The sequence below is a fragment of the Ranitomeya imitator genome, chromosome 1 (genome assembly GCF_032444005.1).
Source record: "Ranitomeya imitator isolate aRanImi1 chromosome 1, aRanImi1.pri, whole genome shotgun sequence".
NCBI lineage: Eukaryota > Metazoa > Chordata > Amphibia > Anura > Dendrobatidae > Ranitomeya > Ranitomeya imitator.
In genome coordinates this window covers 580,181,399-580,201,871 of record NC_091282.1, presented here as the reverse complement: position 1 = coordinate 580,201,871, position 20,473 = coordinate 580,181,399, and the positions used below count along the sequence as shown (strand labels likewise).

The 20,473-nt window shown below is 45.4% G+C and overlaps 1 protein-coding gene across 1 annotated transcript in view; it reads right to left on the bottom strand.

The window, feature by feature from the left end:
• Positions 1–20,473, bottom strand: part of LOC138680259 (excitatory amino acid transporter 5-like) — a 1,936,174-nt gene that overhangs the window by 584,142 nt on the left and 1,331,559 nt on the right. Inside the window, exon 7 of the mRNA XM_069767861.1 lies at positions 3,576–3,809. Within this exon, the coding sequence (XP_069623962.1) occupies positions 3,576–3,809 (234 nt within the window). The remainder of the gene's footprint in view (positions 1–3,575; positions 3,810–20,473) is intronic.

The following is a 20,473-nucleotide window of genomic DNA, read 5'->3' as shown; positions in this document are numbered from 1 at the left end:
GTTCACCGATCAGCACTCGTGCTCGCTATTTTTTCCTCAGCCCCCTTTGCGCCAACTCTGTACACACATCCCGCAGCCACAAAACTTTCATAAGTGACAGTTCACTTATCAGAGCTTGTGCCTACCATTTTACTTTTTTCACCCCCCTTGCACCACACCTGTGCGCACATCCAGCAGCCGCCGAACTTTCATAAGTGACATGGTTCACTTATCAGATCTCTCGTGCCTGCCATTTTCCTTTTTTTTTTTACATCCCTGTTCGCACACTCAGCAGCCACACATCTTTTTTGGTAAGTGACGCGGTTCACTTATTAGAGCTCTCGTGCCTGCCATTTTCTTTTTTTTTATTCACATCCCCGTTCGTACACCAAGCAGCTGCCAAACTTTGATAAGTGACGTGGTTCACTTATCAGAGCTCTCGTGCCTGCCGTTTTCCTTTTTTTTCACATCCCAGTTCGCACACCCAGCAGCCACCGAATTTTGATAAGTGACGTGGTTCACTTATCAGAGCTAGGGTCTGCTGTTTTAGACTTTGCTTTTCACAGGTATTTTTTTCTCCCTATTTACTTTTTTCCTTTAGCTTTTTCTTTTCAGAATAGTTTGCACCAATCACTATCCCTCTACACGTACGCATAGTTATCAAAAAAGTACATCCAAGCACCATATTCACAAAAAAAATGTCCCGTTCGTCCCAACAGCGCTATTCATTGGAGGAGGCATATTCTTTCCTTGCCTCTGACACTGATAGTGAGGGAGTGGATCCCACTTTTCTTTACTTTTCCGATGCTTCATCCTCATCCTCTTCATCTTTCCCCCCCTCATCTTCCTCCTCGGGTCCTGTGGAACAACCACGCAGACGCCGCAGGACAGAAGATAAGACAGTGCACACCTTCCAGAAGATGAAGATGAAGATAAACAGCGCCCACCATTCCTGAAGATGAACCTGTGCACTCCACTGCAGACCCCATATGGACCTCGCCACTCGAAAATTACGAGCCACTGATTCCTGATTTTGTGGCAGAATCAGGTATCAAGTTTGATGCCACTGGCCTCACAGAACTAGACTTTTTCAAAGTCTTTTTCTCTGAGGATTTTCTTAACCTCATGGTGGAGCAAACTAATTTGTATGCTCATCAATTTTAGGAACAAAACTCAGGTTTATCATATTCTAACTGGTCTCCTGCAGACGCAGTTGAAATGATGCAGTTTTGAGGCCTGGTCCTCCACATGGGGATCTTGAAGAAGCCAGAACTTCAGCAATATTCAAGTGTTGATATTTTATATAACACTCCAGTGTTCCAAATAGTCATGGCCCGGACGCGTTTTGAGGCCGTCCATAAATTCCTGCAATATAACGATAATGCACGGTGTCCCGCACAAGATGACCTCAACTTTGACAGTCTGTTCAAAGTTCGGACGTTCATCGAACACTTCAACAAAAAGTTTACTGAAGTGTATGTGCCTCAAAGGGACATCTGCGTGGATCAGTCCTTAATTCATTTTAAGAGATGGCTCGAATTCTGTCAGTACCTGTCCAGCAAGAGGGCCAGGTACGGAATCAAACTCTATAAGCTGTGTGAGAGTACATCAGGGTACACCTACAGTTTTAGAGTATATGAAGGGAAGGATACCAGGATTGAACCCCCTGAGTGTCCTCCTATCCTGGGAGTGAGTGGGAAAATTGTGTGGGATTTGGTGCACCCACTGCTGGATAAAGGTTATCACCTCTACACTGATGACGTTTACACCAGCATCCCACTCTACAAATCCTTCTCTGCGCGAGGTACCGCAGCCTGGTGTACTGCCCGCAAAAATTACAGAGGCCTCCCGAAGACGCTACTTGGGCAGATGCTCAAGATCCGTTGAAGTGTTCCAGAGTTAGGCTGGTTTCACATTTGCGGGCTTTTTTTGCGTTTTTGCGGTAAAAAACGCAAAAAAAACGCATGCGTTTTTTCCCCTATACTTAACATTAAAAACGCATGCGTTTTTTGCATGCGTTTAAACGCGCTTCTGCAGCGCATGCGGTTTTTTTCTGCATGCGTGGGGTTGCAGAAATGCAACATGTAGTAATTTTAGCGGTGTTTTTTTTGCTGCGTTTTTAAGCACATGCGTTTGAATGCATTTTTAAATGCATGCGTTTTTATTGAAAAACACAAGAATACACACTTATAAGCCACCCCCCAACCCTAACCCTAACCATAAAACACAAACTCTAACCAAAACTGTAACACAAACTCTAACACAAACTCTAACCCTAACCCTAGGGATCCTAACCCTAACCCTAGGGATCCTAACCCTAACTCTAACCCTAACACAAACCCTAACCCTAACCCTAAAACACAAATTCTAACCCAAACTTTAACACAAACTCTAACACAAGCTAACACAAACCCTAACCCTAACCCTAGGGATCCTAACCCTAACACAAACCCTAACCCTAACCCTAAAACACAAACCGTAACACAAACTGTAACACAAACTGTAACACAAACTCTAACACAAACTCTAACACAAACTCTAACACAAACTCTAACACAAACCCTAACCCTAACCCTAAAACACAAACTCTAACCCAAACTCTAACCCAAACTCTAACCCAAACTCTAACACAAACTCTAACACAAACTCTAACACAAACTCTAACACAAACTCTAACACAAACTCTAACACAAACCCTAACAGTTTGTGTTAGAGTTTGTGTTAGAGTTTGTGTTAGAGTTTGTGTTAGAGTTTGGGTTAGAGTTTGGGTTAGAGTTTGTGTTTTAGGGTTAGGGTTAGGGTTTGTGTTAGAGTTTGTGTTAGAGTTTGTGTTACAGTTTGGGTTAGAGTTTGTGTTTTAGGGTTAGGGTTAGGGTTTATGTTAGAGTTTGTGTTACAGTTTGTGTTACAGTTTGTGTTACAGTTTATGTTTTAGGGTTAGGGTTAGGGTTAGGATCCTTAGGGTTAGGGTTTGTGTTAGGGTTAGGATCCCTAGGGTTAGGGTTAGGGTTTGTGTTAGGGTTAGGGTTAGGATCCCTAGGGTTGCTAGGGATCCTAACCCTAGCCCTAACCCTAGGTATTTATGTTTATAGTGGGTTTTCTAGTTGATTTTGATGATTGGCAGCTGTCACACACTTCTCATCATGCGTTTCGAAAATGCAAACGCAGGAAGAAATGCGTTTAAACGCATCAAAACGCGTTTAAACTCAAAAACGCATGCGCCTAAAAAACGCTGCGTTTAAACGCATTTAACGCGTTTTTGCACCAAATGCGTTTGTGTTGAAAACGCTGCGTTTTAAAACGCAAGTGTGAAACCAGCCATATGAACTCATAAAAGGACAGTGATCAGAATTGTAAAAATAGGCCCGATCATTAACATGCAAACCACCCTTGGGGGTTAAGGGGTTAATTTTATTTCTTCATACATGGCCTTTGCTGAAATCTTTTAAAACATTAATTGCACTGTTATAATTCTCTATCACACCTAATTATATTCAGTCCATAAAGAATAAACATACAAATAATAAATAATGATTTCACAGATTCTTTTCACTTCTGTTAACGTTTTGAACAACATAATATATTTAAAAATTTACCTTGAGGAAGTGGCAAGCGCAATTAGAAGAGCCTGGAGAATTCCTTTTATAAATGAAAATGGGTTCTTTCTGGTAATGATAAGGTATAATAGTGGTAGAAGGAACACACCATGTATTGTTAGTCCTGCCAAGACTGTTATAGCATAGAGTCCCAGCTTCCTCCCAATTACATATGGGTCTTCCATTTCCAAAATTTTCCCAGCAATCAGGAAAATGATTCCAAATGGAAAGTACCTAGAAAAAAGAATCAGAACTTAAATCTTATTGAACATTTTCATGTGACTTTTCATAACAATCTGTCATGTGTAAATGAGTAATATCACCGACAGCTATGATGTCTCACAGAGAACAGGAGCTGCATGAATTTGCTGACTGTCTGGGATCCCCATCACAGCATTTGATTTACCGGCCTGGCAAGATGTTAGTCAGGAAGTTCACGCAGTTTCTGTCGTTAATCATATGCAAATTATCAAAAAAATGTGCCACCGCTCAGTCTAGCAGCCCGCTTTTCTGTAATTGTGGTTTTCATCACCATTTTGGTGAATTTTCCAGGATAAGTTCTGAGTGTCCTGGGGTGGAGGTTACCATTCAGAAGCTCATGGGTGTTTGGAAAGAGGCTCAGAAGAATGTTGGGGTTGTCCAAGATTGCCATAAACGGAAGGCTGATAGAAGACGCTTGGTGGTTTCTGTTTTTAAAGTAGGCGATAAGGTTTGGCTGGCATCCAGAAACATTAACCCTTTAACCCCCGGGCCATTATTTCATTTTTGCAGTTTCATTTTTTGCTCCCCTTCTTCCCTGAGCCATAACTTTTTTAATTTTTGGTCAGAATGGCTATGTGAGGGCTTGTTTTTTGTGGGACGAGTTGTACTTTTAAACAACAACATTGGTTTTAACATATTGTGTACTGGAAAATGAGAAAAAAATTCCAAGTGCTGTGAAATTGCAAAAAAGTACTAAAACTGACCTGCCATTATGATTCTGTTGGTCAATGAGAGTTCAAAGAAACCAAAAATGTATAGGTTCTTTTTTAATTATGTGGTGAATAAAATTCCAAAGTTTGTTAAAAAAAAAAAAAGTGCCATTTTCCGATAACCGTAGCATCTCCATTTTTCGTGATCTCTGGTTGGGTGAGGTTTTATTTTTTGCGTGCCGGGCTGACATTTTTACTTATATCATTTTGGTACAGATATGTTCTTTTGATCGCCTGTTATTGCATTTTAATGCAATGTTGCGGTGACAAAAAAACGCAATTCTAACGGTCTGTCATTTTTTCTCATTGCGCTGCTTAATGATCAGGTTAATTCTTTTCTATATTGACCAGGCAATTCTAAATGTGACGATACCAAATAGGTGTATGTTTGATTTTTTTTTTATCTTGAGTGGGGCAAATGGGGGGTGAACTTTTATATTTTTTACATTTTTAAAATATTAAAAAAAAAATTATTTTTTATTTTTGGCATCCTTCAATAGTCTCCATGGGAGATTAGAAGCTGCCATTATTCGATCGGTTCTACTACATACAGGTGATGGTCAGATCGCCTGTATGTAGCAGAAATGCTCACTTGCTATTAGTGATAAACGAGCATACTCGATAATGCTCATTACTGGCCCGAGCATCGCTATACTCGTGGTACTGAGCGAGCACTGAGCATTTCCGGGTTTGCTCGGCAGGAGCTCGGGTCTCTGCCCTGCATGCTTGGTACTCTTTACAGAGCCAATCACATTAAGACTACGTTCACATTTGCGTTGTTGTGTGCTTCGTCGGCGACGCAACGCACAACACACGCAAAAACGCATCAAAACGCACGCTAAAACGCAGCGTTTTGTGACGCATGCGTCCTTTTTTGCCAAAATTTGGACGCAGAAAAAATGCAACTTGTTGCGTTTTCTGCGCCCGACGCTTGCGGCAAAAAAAACGCATGCGTCGTACAACGCAGCACAACGCATGTCCATGCGCCCCCCATGTTAAGTATAGGGGCGCATGACGCATGCGTCGCCGCGGCTGCGTCCGACGCAAACACGCAAAACGCTAATGTGAACGTAGACTTAGAGATTGTGTGCCATGCATTGTAACGCCGCAGCCATCTTTGTTGTATTATTCCAGTGATTGGTTGGCCACACAGCGTCATCAGGTCTATAAGAGACTTGGCATAGCCCGACTTGGCGCATTCAGCTCCGGATTCAGACAGTGTAGGGAGAGCTGCTGCGAAGATAGGGTCAGATTTGGGGATTTATTAGTTAGTGTGGGTCTACCATCATATTTTACACAAATCCTGCTAAACCAACAATCCTGCTAAGGACTAATTAAGGAGTATATAGATTACAGTGCTAGGTAGGCAGGGGAGTGCATGTGGCTCCATACATATCAGTGCAAAGCATGCAGGCACTGCATAGATATCATTGCATACATCAAGAGGGTCCAATCCTTTACGGTCTGCTGCTGCTGCCTATTACATATGTACCAAGCCTCAGGTATCAGGGGCTAGGAAGAATTATTTCGACATCTTAATCCTGATTATTTTATTCCAAAGCAATCCAGAGCCACCTTTTTATTTATGTTCACATACTGAACAGTGGGGTACCTCTATCAAATCCATGATCTATCTGTGGACTACAAATTTTGGCATTTCAGGCCTACATTCCACTGTATTTGCTGTCTGTTACCCTCATTCTATACAGTATACAGTGGGGCAAAAAAGTATTTAGTCAGTCAGCAATAGTGCAAGTTCCACCACTTAAAAAGATGAGAGGCGTCTGTAATTTACATCATAGGTAGACCTTAACTATGGGAGACAAACTGAGAAAAAAAAATCCAGAAAATCACATTGTCTGTTTTTTTTAACATTTTATTTGCATATTATGGTGGAAAATAAGTATTTGGTCAGAAACAAAATTTCATCTCAATACTTTGTAATATATCCTTTGTTGGCAATGACAGAGGTCAAACGTTTTCTGTAAGTCTTCACAAGGTTGCCACACACTGTTGTTGGTATGTTGGCCCATTCCTCCATGCAGATCTCCTCTAGAGCAGTGATGTTTTTGGCTTTTCGCTTGGCAACACGGACTTTCAACTCCCTCCAAAGGTTTTCTATAGGGTTGAGATCTGGAGACTGGTTAGGCCACTCCAGGACCTTGAAATGCTGCTTACGAAGCCACTCCTTCGTTGCCCTGGCGGTGTGCTTTGGATCATTGTCATGTTGAAAGACCCAGCCACGTTTCATCTTCAATGCCCTTGCTGATGGAAGGAGGTTTGCACTCAAAATCTCACGATACATGGCCCCATTCATTCTTTCATGTACCCGGATCAGTCGTCCTGGCCCCTTTGCAGAGAAACAGCCCCAAAGCATGATGTTTCCACCACCATGCTTTACAGTAGGTATGGTGTTTGATGGATGCAACTCAGTATTCTTTTTCCTCCAAACACGACAATTTGTGTTTCTACCAAACAGTTCCAGTTTGGTTTCATCAGACCATAGGACATTCTCCCAAAACTCCTCTGGATCATCCAAATGCTCTCTAGCAAACTTCAGACGGGCCCGGACATGTACTGGCTTAAGCAGTGGGACACGTCTGGCTCTGCAGGATCTGAGTCCATGGTGGCGTAGTGTGTTACTTATGGTAGGCCTTGTTACATTGGTCCCAGCTCTCTGCAGTTCATTCACTAGGTCCCCCCGCGTGGTTCTGGGATTTTTGCTCACCGTTCTTGTGATCATTCTGACCCCACGGGGTGGGATTTTGTGTGGAGCCCCAGATCGAGGGAGATTATCAGTGGTCTTGTATGTCTTCCATTTTCTAATTATTGCTCCCACTGTTGATTTCTTCACTCCAAGCTGGTTGGCTATTGCAGATTCAGTCTTCCCAGCCTGGTGCAGGGCTACAATTTTGTTTCTGGTGTCCTTTGACAGCTCTTTGGTCTTCACCATAGTGGAGTTTGGAGTCAGACTGTTTGAGGGTGTGCACAGGTGTCTTTTTATACTGATAACAAGTTTAAACAGGTGCCATTACTACAGGTAATGAGTGGAGGAAAGAGGAGACTCTTAAAGAAGAAGTTACAGGTCTGTGAGAGCCAGAAATCTTGATTGTTTGTTTCTGACCAAATACTTATTTTCCACCATAATATGCAAAAAAAATGATAAAAAAACAGACAATGTGATTTTCTGGATTTTTTTTTCTCAGTTTGTCTCCCATAGTTGAGGTCTACCTATGATGTAAATTACAGACGCCTCTCATCTTTTTAAGTGGTGGAACTTGCACTATTGCTGACTGACTAAATACTTTTTTGCCCCACTGTATATGGGTAAAAAATACAAAAACACAGGCCACATATTGAGCATTGTGGTTTCTCTGTCAGATGCCAGATCTATCTGTGGGCTACAAATTTTGGCATTTCAGTCCTCCATAGTGTTGAGCATTCCGATACCGCAAGTATCGAGTATCGGCCGATATTTGCGGCATCGGAATTCCGATACCGAGTTCCGATACTTTCAGTATATCGGATACCGGAATCGGAAGTTCCCATAATGCAAAGTCCCAGTTTCATTTAATTCAGCCAATGAGGAATGATTAGAAGTGTGGGCACATCCTGTTCTGCAAGGTAGGCATGTAACTACTGGCATGGCTGTGATTGGCTGCTGAAATGATGTCACGATGAACTATACAAGTCGCCGCCGCCATTTTGGGTTCACTCTGCTGTGAATTCAGTTAGGGACAGGATACTGTGTTCTGACTGAGGGCCAGTTTTGAGATAGTGATTTGCTTCATTGTGCATTACCCAGGCTAATTTAGCAACCGCTGTGTGAGAACCTTGTTTTTGCATTGCAGCACTGTTCACAGCTGTCTGCAAGGTCTCTGTGTGTGTGAGTGCAACTCACTCGTTAGTTTGTCCGCAGCCACAGCCGGTTGTAGTCAGCTCAGGGTGCGTCACTGCCTCATACTGCTGAATCCATTGTCCTTTATTGCAATTAGTGCAGCCTGCTGCACATTTTTTCAAATTTATCCTATTAGTGGGTTTCCATCCGTATCCTGCTAGATTGTGGAAAAACACTATATATAAGGCAGGGAGTAAGGCACGTGGTCATGGGTGTGGAGTTTCTGCAGGGAGAGGACATGGGGATTCTGTGCCTGCTGCGGGCACCGGTGACTCATCATCCCCCAGTTTTAGTAGGGAACAGTCCTTCATATGCAGATTTGTAGGAGCTCGCCGTACCCCACTGCTGCGGGACGAACAAATTGAAGCCGTTGTCAGATGGATGGCAGCTAACGCATCAACTTCAATTAGTGCCACATCCTCTCAGTCACAGAGCACTGAAGAGCACCCATCTGTCTCTTCACCACCTGCCAAAGTGCCCAGGCAGTCAGAGAGCCCTGTACAGGAGCCATCTCAACTTCTGTTCTCGGAATCTCTTGGCTTGGAAAGAGGGGGCCAGCCAAGCAGCATTCAAGAAATGGAAGAAGAGGCAGTATGCAGTGATGCCCAACAGCTTTTTCTCTCTGAATCTGAAGAGGCGGGTGGGTGTTGTGAATTCTGTGGCTGAATTCACTCCTGTGGTCACAAGTGGTACTGCAGCTTCTGAGCTTCCTCCCTCAGGTGTTCTGGTGAGCTCGTTAACTGCTTCATTACTTAACTCCGCCTGATGCTGCTATCCTTGCTCCTTGTCAATGTTTCAGTGTTGGATCTGAGCTTCTCCTGATAGCTATACAGAGCAGCAGGTCACAGGAACTAAGTGCTTTTTGCTTTTTTGTTGCTTTTTTTCTGTCCAGCTTGTCTTTTGTTTTGCTGGAAGCTCTGAGACGCAAAGGGTGTACCGCCGTGCCGTTAGTTCGGCACGGTGGGTTTTTTTTGCTTTAGGGTTTTTGTAGACTGCAAAGTTCGCTTTACTGTCCTCGCTCTGTCCTAGAATATCGGGCCCCACTTTGCTGAATCTATTTCATCCCTACGTTTTGTCTTTTCATCTTACTCACAGTCATTATATGTGGGGGGCTGCCTTTTCCTTTGGGGAATTTCTCTGGGGCAAGTCAGGCCTATTTTTCTATCTTCAGGCTAGCTAGTTTCTTAGGCTGTGCCGAGTTGCCTAGGTAGTTGTTAGGCGCAATCCACAGCCGCTTTTAGTTGTGTTTAGGATAGGATCAGGTGTGCAGTCTACAGAGTTTCCACGTCTCAGAGCTCGTTCTTGTATTTTTGGGTATTTGTCAGATCACTGTGTGCGCTCTGATCGCTAAGCACACTGTGTTTCTGGATTGCCTTCATAACACCTGTCATTAGCAAACATAACAGTACAAGGAGCCCAACTAATGATTCTCAATAGAGGGAAAGAAAAAGTTCTGACATCATTTTTTTTTTTTTCTGCTCTGTGTTCACTTTTTTTTTTCTCCCCTAGACATTTGGGTGATTCTGGAACACAGGTGTGGACATGGATATTCAGGGTCTGTGCTCTTCAATGGATAATCTCGTTATAAATGTACAAAAAATTCAAGATACTATTGATCAGAAATCTATGTTAGAACCAAGAATTCTTATTCCTGATTTGTTTTTTGGAGATAGAACTAAGTTTCTAAGTTTCAAAAATAATTGTAAGCTATTTCTGGCCTTGAAACCTCATTCTTCTGGTAATCCTATTCAACAGGTTTTGATTATTATTTCTTTTTTGCGCGGCGACCCTCAAGACTGGGCATTTTCTCTTGCGCCAGGAGACTCTGCATTGAGTAGTGTCGATGCGTTTTTCCTGGCGCTCGGATTGCTGTACGATGAGCCTAATTCAGTGGATCAGGCTGAGAAAAATTTGCTGGCTTTGTGCCAGGGTCAGGATGATATAGAAGTATATTGTCAGAAATTTAGGAAATGGTCAGTACTCACTCAGTGGAATGAATCTGCGCTGGCAGCTTTGTTCAGAAAGGGTCTCTCTGAGGCTCTTAAGGATGTCATCGTGGGATTTCCTATGCCTGCTGGTTTGAATGAGTCTTTGTCTTTGGCCATTCAGATCGGTCGACGCTTGCGCGAGCGTAAATCTGTGCACCATTTGGCGGTACTGCCTGAGGTTAAACCTGAGCCTATGCAGTGCGATAGGACTATGACTAGAGTTGAACGGCAGGAATACAGACGTCTGAATGGTCTGTGTTTCTACTGTGGTGATTCCACTCATGCTATTTCCGATTGTCCTAAGCGCACTAAGCGGTCCGCTAGGTCTGCCGTCATTGGTACTGTACAGTCCAAATTCCTTCTGTCCATTACCTTGATATGCTCTTTGTCGTCGTTTTCTGTCATGGCGTTTGTGGATTCGGGCGCTGCCCTGAATCTGATGGATTTGGATTATGCTAAACGTTGTGGGTTTTTCTTGGAGCCTTTGCGGTGTCCTATTCCATTGAGAGGAATTGATGCTACACCTTTGGCCAAGAATAAACCTCAATACTGGGCCCAGCTGACCATGTGCATGGCTCCTGCACATCAGGAAGTTATTCGCTTTCTGGTGTTGCATAATCTGCATGATGTGGTCGTGTTGGGGTTGCCATGGCTACAAACCCATAATCCAGTATTGGATTGGAATTCCATGTCGGTATCCAGCTGGGGTTGTCAGGGGGTACATGGTGATGTTCCATTTTTGTCGATTTCGTCATCCACCCCTTCTGAGGTCCCAGAGTTCTTGTCTGATTATCAGGATGTATTTGAGGAGCCCAAGTCCGATGCTCTACCTCCGCATAGGGATTGTGATTGTGCTATCAATTTGATTCCTGGTAGTAAATTCCCTAAAGGTCGATTATTTAATTTATCCGTGCCCGAACACGCCGCTATGCGCAGTTATGTGAAGGAATCCCTGGAGAAGGGACATATTCGCCCATCGTCATCACCACTGGGAGCAGGGTTCTTCTTTGTAGCCAAGAAGGATGGTTCGCTGAGACCGTGTATTGATTACCGCCTTCTTAATAAGATCACTGTTAAATTTCAGTATCCCTTGCCATTGTTATCTGACTTGTTTGCTCGGATTAAGGGGGCTAGTTGGTTCACTAAGATAGATCTTCGTGGTGCGTATAATCTGGTGAGAATCAGGCAAGGAGATGAATGGAAAACTGCATTCAATACGCCCGAGGGTCATTTTGAGTATCTAGTGATGCCGTTCGGACTTGCCAATGCTCCATCTGTGTTTCAGTCTTTTATGCATGACATCTTCCGTGAGTATCTGGATAAATTCCTGATTGTTTACTTGGATGACATTTTGATCTTCTCAGATGATTGGGAGTCTCATGTGAAGCAGGTCAGAATGGTTTTTCAGGTCCTGCGTGCTAACTCTTTGTTTGTGAAGGGATCAAAGTGTCTCTTCGGTGTGCAGAAAGTTTCATTTTTGGGGTTCATCTTTACCCCTTCTACTATCGAGATGGATCCAGTTAAGGTCCAAGCCATCCAGGATTGGATTCAGCCGACATCTCTGAAAAGTCTGCAAAAGTTCCTGGGCTTTGCTAATTTTTATCGTCGCTTCATCTGTAATTTTTCTAGCATTGCCAAACCATTGACCGATTTGACCAAGAAGGGTGCTGATTTGGTTAATTGGTCTTCTGCTGCTGTGGAAGCTTTTCAGGAGTTGAAGCGTCGTTTTTGTTCTGCCCCTGTGTTGTGTCAGCCAGATGTTTCTCTTCCGTTCCAGGTCGAGGTTGATGCTTCTGAGATTGGAGCAGGGGCGGTTTTGTCACAGAGAGGTTCTGATTGCTCAGTGATGAAACCATGTGCTTTCTTTTCCAGGAAGTTTTCGCCCGCTGAGCGTAATTATGATGTGGGCAATCGAGAGTTGCTGGCCATGAAGTGGGCATTCGAGGAGTGGCGTCATTGGCTTGAAGGAGCTAAGCATCGCGTGGTGGTATTGACTGATCATAAGAACTTGACTTATCTCGAGTCTGCCAAGCGCTTGAATCCTAGACAGGCCCGTTGGTCGTTATTTTTTGCCCGCTTCGACTTTGTGATTTCGTACCTTCCGGGCTCTAAAAATGTGAAGGCGGATGCTCTGTCTAGGAGTTTTGTGCCCGACTCTCCGGGTTTATCTGAGCCAGCGGGTATCCTCAAGGAAGGAGTCATTGTGTCTGCCATCTCCCCTGATTTGCGGCGGGTGCTGCAAAAATTTCAGGCGAATAAACCTGATCGTTGTCCAGCAGAGAAACTGTTCGTCCCTGATAGGTGGAATAATAAACTTATCTCTGAACTTCATTGTTCGGTGTTGGCTGGTCATCCTGGAATCTTTGGTACCAGAGAGTTAGTGGCTAGATCCTTCTGGTGGCCATCTCTGTCACGGGATGTACGTACTTTTGTGCAGTCCTGTGGGATTTGTGCTAGGGCTAAGCCCTGCTGTTCTCGTGCCAGTGGGTTGCTTTTGCCCTTGCCGGTCCCAAAGAGGCCTTGGACACATATTTCGATGGATTTCATTTCTGACCTTCCCGTTTCTCAAAAGATGTCAGTCATTTGGGTGGTCTGTGATCGCTTTTCTAAAATGGTCCATCTGGTGCCCTTGGCTAAATTGCCTTCCTCCTCTGATTTGGTACCTTTGTTCTTTCAGCATGTGGTTCGGTTGCATGGCATTCCTGAGAATATTGTTTCTGACAGAGGTTCCCAGTTTGTTTCAAGGTTTTGGCGAGCCTTTTGTGGTAGGATGGGCATTGACCTATCCTTTTCCTCGGCTTTCCATCCTCAGACTAATGGCCAGACCGAACGAACCAATCAGACCTTGGAAACATATCTGAGATGTTTTGCTTCTGCAGACCAGGATGATTGGGTGTCCTTTTTGCCGTTGGCTGAGTTCGCCCTTAATAATCGGGCCAGCTCGGCTACCTTGGTTTCTCCTTTTTTTTGCAATTCTGGGTTCCATCATCGTTTCTCTTCAGGACAGGTTGAGTCTTCGGACTGTCCTGGTGTGGATTCTGTGGTGGATAGGTTGCAGCAGATCTGGACTCAGGTAGTGGACAATTTGATCTTGTCCCAGGAGAAAGCTCAACTTTTCGCTAATCGCAGACGCCGTGTGGGTCCCCGACTTCGTGTTGGGGATCTGGTTTGGTTATCTTCTCGTCATATTCCTATGAAGGTTTCCTCTCCTAAATTTAAACCTCGTTTTATTGGTCCGTATAGGATTTCTGAGGTTCTCAATCCTGTGTCTTTTCGTTTAACCCTCCCAGACTCCTTTTCCATACATAATGTATTCCATAGGTCGTTGTTGCGGAGATACGTGGCACCTATGGTTCCATCTGTTGAGCCTCCTGCCCCGGTTTTGGTGGAGGGGGAATTGGAGTATATTGTGGAGAAGATTTTGGATTCTCGTGTTTCTAGACGGAAACTCCAGTATCTGGTTAAATGGAAGGGTTATGCTCAGGAAGATAATTCCTGGGTTTTTGCCTCTGATGTTCATGCTTCCGATCTTGTTCGTGCCTTTCATGCGGCTCATCCTGGTCGGCCTGGGGGCTCTGGTGAGGGTTCGGTGACCCCTCCTCAAGGGGGGGGTACTGTTGTGAATTCTGTGGCTGAATTCACTCCTGTGGTCACAAGTGGTACTGCAGCTTCTGAGCTTCCTCCCTCAGGTGTTCTGGTGAGCTCGTTAACTGCTTCATTACTTAACTCCGCCTGATGCTGCTATCCTTGCTCCTTGTCAATGTTTCAGTGTTGGATCGGAGCTTCTCCAGATAGTTCCTGTGACCTGCTGCTCTGTATAGCTAAGTGCTTTTTGCTTTTTTGTTGCTTTTTTTCTGTCCAGCTTGTCTTTTGTTTTGCTGGAAGCTCTGAGACGCAAAGGGTGTACCGCCGTGCCGTTAGTTCGGCACGGTGGGTTTTTTTTGCCCCCTTTGCGTGGTTTTGCTTTAGGGTTTTTTGTAGACTGCAAAGTTCGCTTTACTGTCCTCGCTCTGTCCTAGAATATCGGGCCCCACTTTGCTGAATCTATTTCATCCCTACGTTTTGTCTTTTCATCTTACTCACAGTCATTATATGTGGGGGGCTGCTTTTTCCTTTGGGGAATTTCTCTGGGGCAAGTCAGGCCTATTTTTCTATCTTCAGGCTAGCTAGTTTCTTAGGCTGTGCCGAGTTGCCTAGGTAGTTGTTAGGCGCAATCCACAGCCGCTTTTAGTTGTGTTTAGGATAGGATCAGGTGTGCAGTCTACAGAGTTTCCACGTCTCAGAGCTCGTTCTTGTATTTTTGGGTATTTGTCAGATCACTGTGTGCGCTCTGATCGCTAAGCACACTGTGTTTCTGGATTGCCTTCATAACACTTGTCATTAGCAAACATAACAGGTGGGCCAGTGCTTCCGGTCAGCACACCTCAGTACGCATCTGATGATGAGACTAAGGTGCCACTTTCTGGTGCGTACTGTGCTGCCAAGACTACCCAGGAGAAGCAGTTGTTGGAAGAGGGTAGTGTAGACGATGAGGTCCTTGACCCATCATGGCGTGAGGTACAGGAAGGTGGTGGGAACAGCTCTGAGGAAGAGATTTACCGAACGGCCAAAAAGGAGGGAGGGAGAGGGAGGGGGAAGACTGTGTTGCCTGTATCCTTCACTTCGGCACCCATTAGGAGCATGCCTCTTCCAAAAGCCAAAAAGGGTGCTCCCAAGACTTGCAGTGCCTGGTCCTTTTTTTACACAGTTGCAGCTGACATTTGCTTAGTCAAATGCAAGCTGTGTCATCAGAAAGTCAAAAGAGAGAAAAGTGTCAGCAACCTCAATACCACAAATATGTGGAAACATGTGCGGACCAAGCACACTGTGGAGTTACAAAGACACACTGAAGACCTAGGCCAACCTATAGCAGCACCTACCACCTCTTCAGCTCGTGTTGGAGCCTCTTCCTCCAGCTCACACACAGCTGGTTCGGCTTCCTCACAGGATCGCGATGGAAGAACCTCTGGCACTGTTGTCCAGAGACCCAGTGTAATTCCACCCACAGCACCACCTTCCCAGTCATCCTCATACTCTCAGCCCACTCTACAGCCATCAGTAGCACAGGCATGGGAGAAAAGGCGGCCATTCTCGTCAAACCACCCACGAGCACAGGCTCTGAATGCTGGCAATGCAAAACTACTGTCCCTTGAAATGCTGTCATTGAGTCTGGTGGAGACTGACAGCTTCCGTAACTTGATGGCATTGGCAGTCCCATAATACAACGTGCCCAGCCGCTTTTATTTCAGCAGGCAAGCCGTCCCTGCCCTGCCAAAGCATGTGGAGGGAAACATTAAACATGCGCTACTAAACGCCGTCAGTAGAAAGGTCCACCTCACCACCGATGCATGGACCAGTCACCATGGACAGGGACGATACCTTTCCCTCACTGCCCATTGGGTAAATATTGTGGAGCCGGGTACAGATCGTGAGAGTGGCGCTCTACGTGTTCTGCCAACTTCAAGGATTGCAGAAATCCAGTCTGTGCACATTGACTTCTCCTCATACTCCAGTTCCATTGAATCATCGCTGCAGGAGCCGTCACAGTCCACCTCCACATGGACCCGTGAACGCTTACCTGTTCTGACCGATATGAGCACAGCCGTGGCCAAACGTCCACAGGCCGTATTGAAATTAATTTCTTTGGGGAATCGAAGCCACACAGCACAGGAGCTTTGGAATGCCATCAAGCAGGAGAGCGACGTGTGGTTTGTGCCAGCGAATCTCCAGCCAGGCATGGTAGTGTGTGACAATGGCCAAAATGGTGGCGCAGTGGTTAGCACTGCAGCCTTGCAGCGCTGGAGTCCTGGGTTCTAATCCCACCCAGGACAACATCTGCAAAGAGTTTGTATGGTCTCTCCGTGTTTGCGTGGGTTTCCTCCGGGCACTCCGGTTTCCTCCCACATTCCAAAGACATACTGATAGGGATTCTAGATTGTGAGCCCCAACGGGGACAGTGATGATAATGTGTGCAAACTGTAAAGCGCTGCGGAATATGTTAGCGCTATATAAAAATAAAGATTATTATTATTATTATTATTAAAATATGGTGGCAGCTCTGGGCCTAGGAAACCTCACTCACATTACATGTCTGGCACATGTGCTAAACTTGGTCATGCAGAGTTTTTTGAGGGACTATTTGGATCTTGATGCACTGCTGCACAAGGTCCGCCTAGAGTGTGCTCACTTGCGGCGTTCCAGCATGGTAAGATCGCGCATTGCAGCTCTGCAGCGCCGATTCCGCCTTCCGGAACATCGCATCATATGTGACCTACCCACCAGGTGGAAATCAACGTTACATATGTTGGATCGGTTGTGTGAGCAGCAGCCAGCAGTAATGGAGTACCAGCTGCATCAGGCACAAACTGCGCGCCGTTCAGACTTCACAACCACTGAGTGGGCCACTATGAAGGACATCTGCCAGGTTTTGCGTGCCTTCGATGATGCCACGCGGATGGCGAGTGCAGATGATGCATTAGTCAGCATGACTATTCCCCTTATCTGCAAAAAAACACTGCAAGTGCTAAGGGATGAGGTTGTGGAAGAGGTGGTGGATGAGGAGTCACAAATGCCATCTGCTTCTGGACAGTCTGCGCGACGATGTTCCTCATAAAGGCCTAGGCAGGGGACACTTTGTGAGGAGGATGAGGAGGAGTCAGTGGAGGAGGAAGACATCTGTCCAGAGGAGGGAGTTACACAAATCTCCAGTAGTCAGTATGTAGAGCGAGGGTGGGGTGATGCACAGCAGGCAGAGATCACGCCTCAAGCAAGGGACAGCGTTTGTTGGCCAGTTTTCAGTCTGCAGCACATGGTTGATTTCATGCTGCAGTGCCTGAAAAACGACCGCTGCATCGCCCACATTTTCCACACGGCTGATTATTGGGTGTACACCCTCCTAGATCCTCACTACCGGGACAACTTACAAACCCTCATAATACCATTGCATCGGGAGCGTAAAATGTGGGAGTACCAAGACACACTGGTGCAGTCCATCATCTTCTCCAGTCCAATCGAGAGAAGTGCTGCTAGTGCTTTACAAAGCAGCTCAGTGCGTCGAGGCAGTGGAGAAAGCTCTGCACAAAGCAGAAGCAGTGCCTCAGCACAAGGCAAGACCAGTATGGCCCAACAGTGTCAAAGTTTTGTGTGCCCACCACTAATGTCTACACCATCACAGATGGGTCCAGTCAGCTGGAGGCCACGTTTCCGTCAGATGGTGACAGACAGACTACATGTCTTGCCCTCTCAGTGTTCTCCCACACGGCTCTTCCCCCTTCAAGTTTTGGGATACATGGCCAGAGCTTAGCCAGTATGCATTGGAGGTGCTGGCTTGCCCTGCTGCTAGTGTATTATTGGAACGCGTCTTTAGCGCCGCAGTTGGTGTACTAACAGACCATCGCATGTGACTATCCTTCGATAACGTTGACCGCCTTACTTTTCTGAAAATGAACAAGGCCTGGATCTCGCAGGAATTTGCCACTCCTCTTCCAGATTAAATAATTGGTTGGCAACATTATCCAGGTCTCCTATTGTGTTCATGTTTCTACCACCGGAACTGTAATCCCTGGGCTCCAGCACCGCCAGTTGCTGCTCGGAAGTGCTGTCTGCACAGAGAAAAACACTCACTTCTGTGTTAGTGGGGTTCAGTAACGCCAGCTGCTCCCCTGCTGTGTGTGTGGCAATAACTCAAGTCTGCTCCTCTTGCTGTCCCTGGGCTCTAACACCGCCAGTTGGTGCTCGGAAGTGCGGTATGCACAGTTAACACTTGCTGCCGTGTTATTGGTGTTCAGTAACGTCAGCTGATCCCCAGCTGTGTATCCGGCAATTTCGCCTGCTCCCTCCACACTAAGACTACAACAGATATTAAACTTGCTCCAATTAGGCCTCGGCCTACGCTATGCTTCTAGCATTGACCCTGGGCTCCAACACCGCCAGTTGCTGCCCGGAAGTGCTGTATGCACAGTCAACACTTACTGCCGTGTTATTGGGGTTCAGTAACGTCAGCTGATCCCCAGCTGTGTATCTGGCAATTTCGCCTGCTCCCTCCACACTAAGACTACAACAGATATTAAACTTGCTCCAATTAGGCCCCGGCCTACGCTATGTTTCTAGCATTGACCCTGGGCTCCAACACTGCCAGTTGCTTCCCGGAAGTGCTGTATGCACAGTCAACACTTGCTGCTGTGTTATTGAGGTTCAATAACCTCAGCTGATCCCCAGCTGTGTGTGCGGAAAGTTCTCCTGCCAGTTTCTTGCATTGACCCAGGGCTCGAACACCACCAGTTGCTGCCCGGAAGTGTCTATGGCACGGGTACTCCCTCCTGCCCAGCCTGGTTCCAGCATGCCAGCTGTTTCCGTGTAGTGTCAAGGTCACTTTGCCTCCAATGCGTTGTCCTGTCATGTTGCGGTCGGGTTAGCTGACTCTATGGTGCCTGCAGCTTAGGTGCTTCCTATGTGGGCTGCGGGATCTGGCAATCAAGGCTGGTTCCGTAGTGCCAATTGGACAAGCTCCCCCTGTAGGACTGTGGGTTTTTGGTAACTACGGCCAGGTCGTGGCCTAGCTATTTTATTTTGTTCCTGTGGACCTTCTGATGCCTATCTGAGTTCCAGCACGTTATCTGGTTCTTAGGAAGACAATCTTGAATAGGTCTCCCTGGTTCCAGCACCGTCAGCTGGTTCCGGGGAGAGCCTTTGGCTTAGGTGCCTCCTTCTGAGTATCCGAGTTCCACCAACGTCAGGTGGTCCTTGGTAGTGCTTTCTGGCACGGGTACCTCCTGCTTAGTAACCGGGTTCCAGTACCGTCAGCTGGTCCTCGGTAGTTCTATTGGCTCTTCTACCTTCGGGTAGCCATCTGGGTTCCAGTACCATCAGCTGGTTCTCGGCAGTTCCTCAGCCTTCTTGTACCTTCTTCTATATTTCCAAGTTCAAGACCATAAAGATGACGACCCTGAAAACTGAGAAGCAGAAGAACAAGAAGCTGCAGAACAAAAAGCTGAAGAACCTTCTTCTACATTTCCAAGTTCAAGACCCTAAAGATGAAGACAGAGAAGCAGAAGAACAAGAAGCTGCAGAACAAAAAGCAGAAGAACATTAAGCTTAAGACTAAAAATCAGAGCAAAAGATCTTATCTAAATTATAAGGAGAAGAAGACTAAGCAGTGTATGGGGGTGAGTCCGTTCCTCCTCGTGGTGCCCCAGGAAAAAACCTGCTGCTGCAGGCCAAACTGAACGTGGACAAATCCTGTTGTAAATCTTTTGTGACAGGCCGAACGAAAGGTCTAATCTTCAAGCTTTTTTAGATAACAACTACAGGAATGCCTGTCACAAATAAGAATATGATGAAGAAGAAGAAGATGAAGAAGATGAAGAAGTAGGATATGAAGAAGAAGAATAAGAGTTGAATAAGCAGAATATGAAGAATGTTCAAAAAAAGAATAATAGGAAGAAGGTGAAGAAGAAGTTGATGAAAAAGATGCAGCTGCTGAGGATGATGAAGAAGAAAGTGTGGGAGAAGTAAAAAAGAAGGGGAAGAGCATGGAAATAGTTAAACATAAATATCTGACAAAATATAAAAAAGCTTAATATAGTCAATATCTTGGTAACTCCGAACGTCTTAAAAAAAAAATTAATTCCTGCTATTCCATTTGATTGGGCGAAACCTCTATGCCTTTAATGTCTCCTCCACCTCCCCCAATACATCCTACATTATTCTTAGTTGTTTTCCTTCATGTGGAATTAACCTAAAGGAAAGAAAGGGTTTATTTTAATTCCAATATTTTTGTCCCATTGACTTGCATTGGTATCGGGTATCGGTATCGGCGATATCAGATATTTTTTCGATGTCGGCCGATCCAATCCGATACCGATATTTCCGAATATCAGAAGGTACCGCGCAAAACTAGTGCACAGTACTTGTTAGTAGGAGTCCAATAGTTCACAGATGGTGCGTTATGTGAATGACATCCTGGAAAAGAGAGGACGAGGGGAGAAAGAGAGATAGCGCTAT